The 2,500-nt window shown below is 49.6% G+C and overlaps 1 protein-coding gene across 4 annotated transcripts in view; it reads left to right on the top strand.

Moving 5' to 3' along the window:
• Positions 1-2,500, top strand: part of LOC143134802 (receptor-type tyrosine-protein phosphatase delta-like) — a 121,731-nt gene that overhangs the window by 88,169 nt on the left and 31,062 nt on the right. For 2 of the 4 annotated variants that reach the window (XM_076295459.1, XM_076295461.1), the window contains exon 10: positions 1,891-1,899. The exons of the other annotated variants lie outside the window; for them this stretch is intronic. In XM_076295459.1, the coding sequence (XP_076151574.1) occupies positions 1,891-1,899 (9 nt within the window). The remainder of the gene's footprint in view (positions 1-1,890; positions 1,900-2,500) is intronic. 4 annotated transcript variants of the gene reach the window in all.

The following is a 2,500-nucleotide window of genomic DNA, read 5'->3' as shown; positions in this document are numbered from 1 at the left end:
GAGAGTGTGTGTTTTATGTCTGCGTGTGTTAGTGTGTGTTCCATGTCTGTGTGTGAGAGTGTGTGTTTTATGTCTGCGTGTGTTAGTGTGTGTTCCATGTCTGTGTGTGAGAGTGTGTGTTCCATGTCTGTGTGTGAGAGTGTGTGTTCCATGTCTGTGTGTGAGAGTGTGTGTTCCATGTCTGTGTGTGAGAGTGTGTGTTCTGTGTCTGTGTGTGAGAGTGTGTTCTGTGTCTGTGTGTGAGAGTGTGTTCTGTGTCTGTGTGTGAGAGTGTGTTCTGTGTCTGTGTGTGAGAGTGTGTGTTCCATGTCTGTGTGTGAGAGTGTGTGTTCTATGTCTGTGTGTGAGAGTGTGTGTTCTATGTCTGTGTGTGAGAGTGTGTGTTCTATGTGTTCCTTCCTCTGCTTTGTGTCCTGTGCCATGGCCTGTTACTCCCCCAAGGACCTCCACACCTCCCTCTCCCCCCTCCTCTGTTCTCCACACCTCCCTCTCCACCTCCTCTCTCTTCTGTTCTCCTCTCTCTCCTCTCTCCCCCTCCTCTCTCCTCTCTCCACCTCCTCTCTCTTCTGTTCTCCTCTCTCTCCTCTCTCCCCCTCCTCTCTCCTCTCTCCACCTCCTCTCTGTTCTCCTCGCTCTTCTGTTCTCCTCTCCTCTCCTCTCCTCTCCTCTCTCCCCCTTGTCCTTCTTCTCTCCTTCTCCTCTCTCCTCTCTTCACCCCCTCTCTCCCCCTCCTCTCTCCTCTCTCCCCCTACTCTCTCCACCTCCACCTGCTCTCCCCTGCTAGTCCCTGTACTAACTTCTCCCTGTGTGCAGTCTGGCGTGTTGGATCTCAGTAAGCTCAGTGAGGTTACATATTGTTGTCATGTGCAGCACAAAGCCTCTCTTGCTAACTGCATCAGCAGCAGCCTGATCTAGCTGCTGGAGATGCCCAGTTTAGATCAGGAGAATACAGATCATTACTGTTCATAGTCATTAGTGTGGAGACTAGTCCCAAGTCTCTATGAGCTTCCTTTTGCCTGTTCCTGGTCGCATGTGCTGTTGTCTGCTGTTGGCGCGTCTGAGTGTCTCGTGTGTGTGTGTGTGTGTGTGTGTGTGTGTGTGTGTGTGTGTGTGCGTCTCTCAGTCCTGTGGTCAGGATGACGCTGGACTGTCTGTGACTCATGGCGTCCTTTCTAGTTTTTCCTGGCCCAATGTCTCTGCTGCTTTCTCAGGGCAGGAAAAACCCAACAGCAACTCAGCATCCCCACACACACACACACACACACACACACACACACACACAGGCAACTCAGACTAGGGAGGACGGACACACGTCAGGTCTGCTCTGGCTACTCTTATAGCAGGGTGTTTGTCGCAGTGTGCATGTGAGAGAGAGAGTGAGTGTTAATCAAAGAGTATATGTTCCCTGACTCCTGCATTAATGCCTCCACCTGATTGGCTTGACCCACCCCCACCCCCCAGGCAGACCCCCCTCCTTTTGAGTCCCTACTTTTCAGCTCCCCCCCCTGCTGTCTGCATCAGCCTACAGTCTCTGATACACAGGGCTCCACTGCGTTGTTTTAGCAGCTCATTTCACTGTAGCAGTGGGATTTCTTACCTGATTCTGTACCGGATGTGTATACAACTCAGGGCTGATGCATATGGCCAAAAGCTCTCTCTGCAATAAATCTGATTTCTCTTCATTCTGTCTGACTGACCCAATGTGGATATGCCTGATAATCTAGTTACAAACTAGTCTCTTAGTTGAGCTGTTAGTCTAGGTGTTGATAGTAGAATGCTTGACTACTGTACCTCATGTTAGAAGTGAGTGGTTGCTCCTTGGCCTTTCTGTTGGATTGTTGTGTATGACCTGTGTGCTGTCTCTCTTCTTTCTGTGTTTTTGATCTGCAGAGTCTTTTGGTAAGTGCTGAGATCTGAGGCTCATACACACACATACACACACACACACACACTCACACACACACTCACATGCATACTACACACACACACACACACACACACACACACAGTCACGCCTAATTCTTTAACTGTTCTGCTGGTGAAATGCATGGCATGGAATAATACTAACGGACAGTGTAGGCACTTCCCCTCACCATAATATAGAAAGAACACACACACACACACACACACACACACACACACACAAAGAAACACACATCCATGTGTAAATCCCTATCACCTGGCACTAGAAATATTCCTAGTCATTCACACCTGACCAATCACAAACCCTACCCTGCCAAGAGCATATGGTGCTGATGTTCCTTTCTTCTAGTCACTGTCTTTCCCTTTACTCACTCACTCTCTCACACTTTCACTCTCTCACTCATTCACTCCCATTCTTCTCCTCCAGCTCCAATAGAGAGTTGTGCGCCTAAGCCCTCACCCTGTGGGGCTCCACCATGGCTTTACGGCCATAGGGCTGCCAAATGCTAAACGCCCAAAGTCACATTGGGAGAGAGCAGCACTCTGCCAAGTGCAGATCCAGCACTTAAACTCTCTC

The sequence above is a fragment of the Alosa pseudoharengus genome, unplaced genomic scaffold, assembly GCF_046254945.1.
Source record: "Alosa pseudoharengus isolate Yale_2024_CS ecotype anadromous, Long Island Sound unplaced genomic scaffold, YU_APseudo_1.1 YU_APseudo_1.1_scf_2, whole genome shotgun sequence".
Taxonomy (NCBI): Eukaryota; Metazoa; Chordata; class Actinopteri; order Clupeiformes; family Clupeidae; genus Alosa; species Alosa pseudoharengus.
This window is presented reverse-complemented; position numbering and strand designations above follow the sequence as displayed.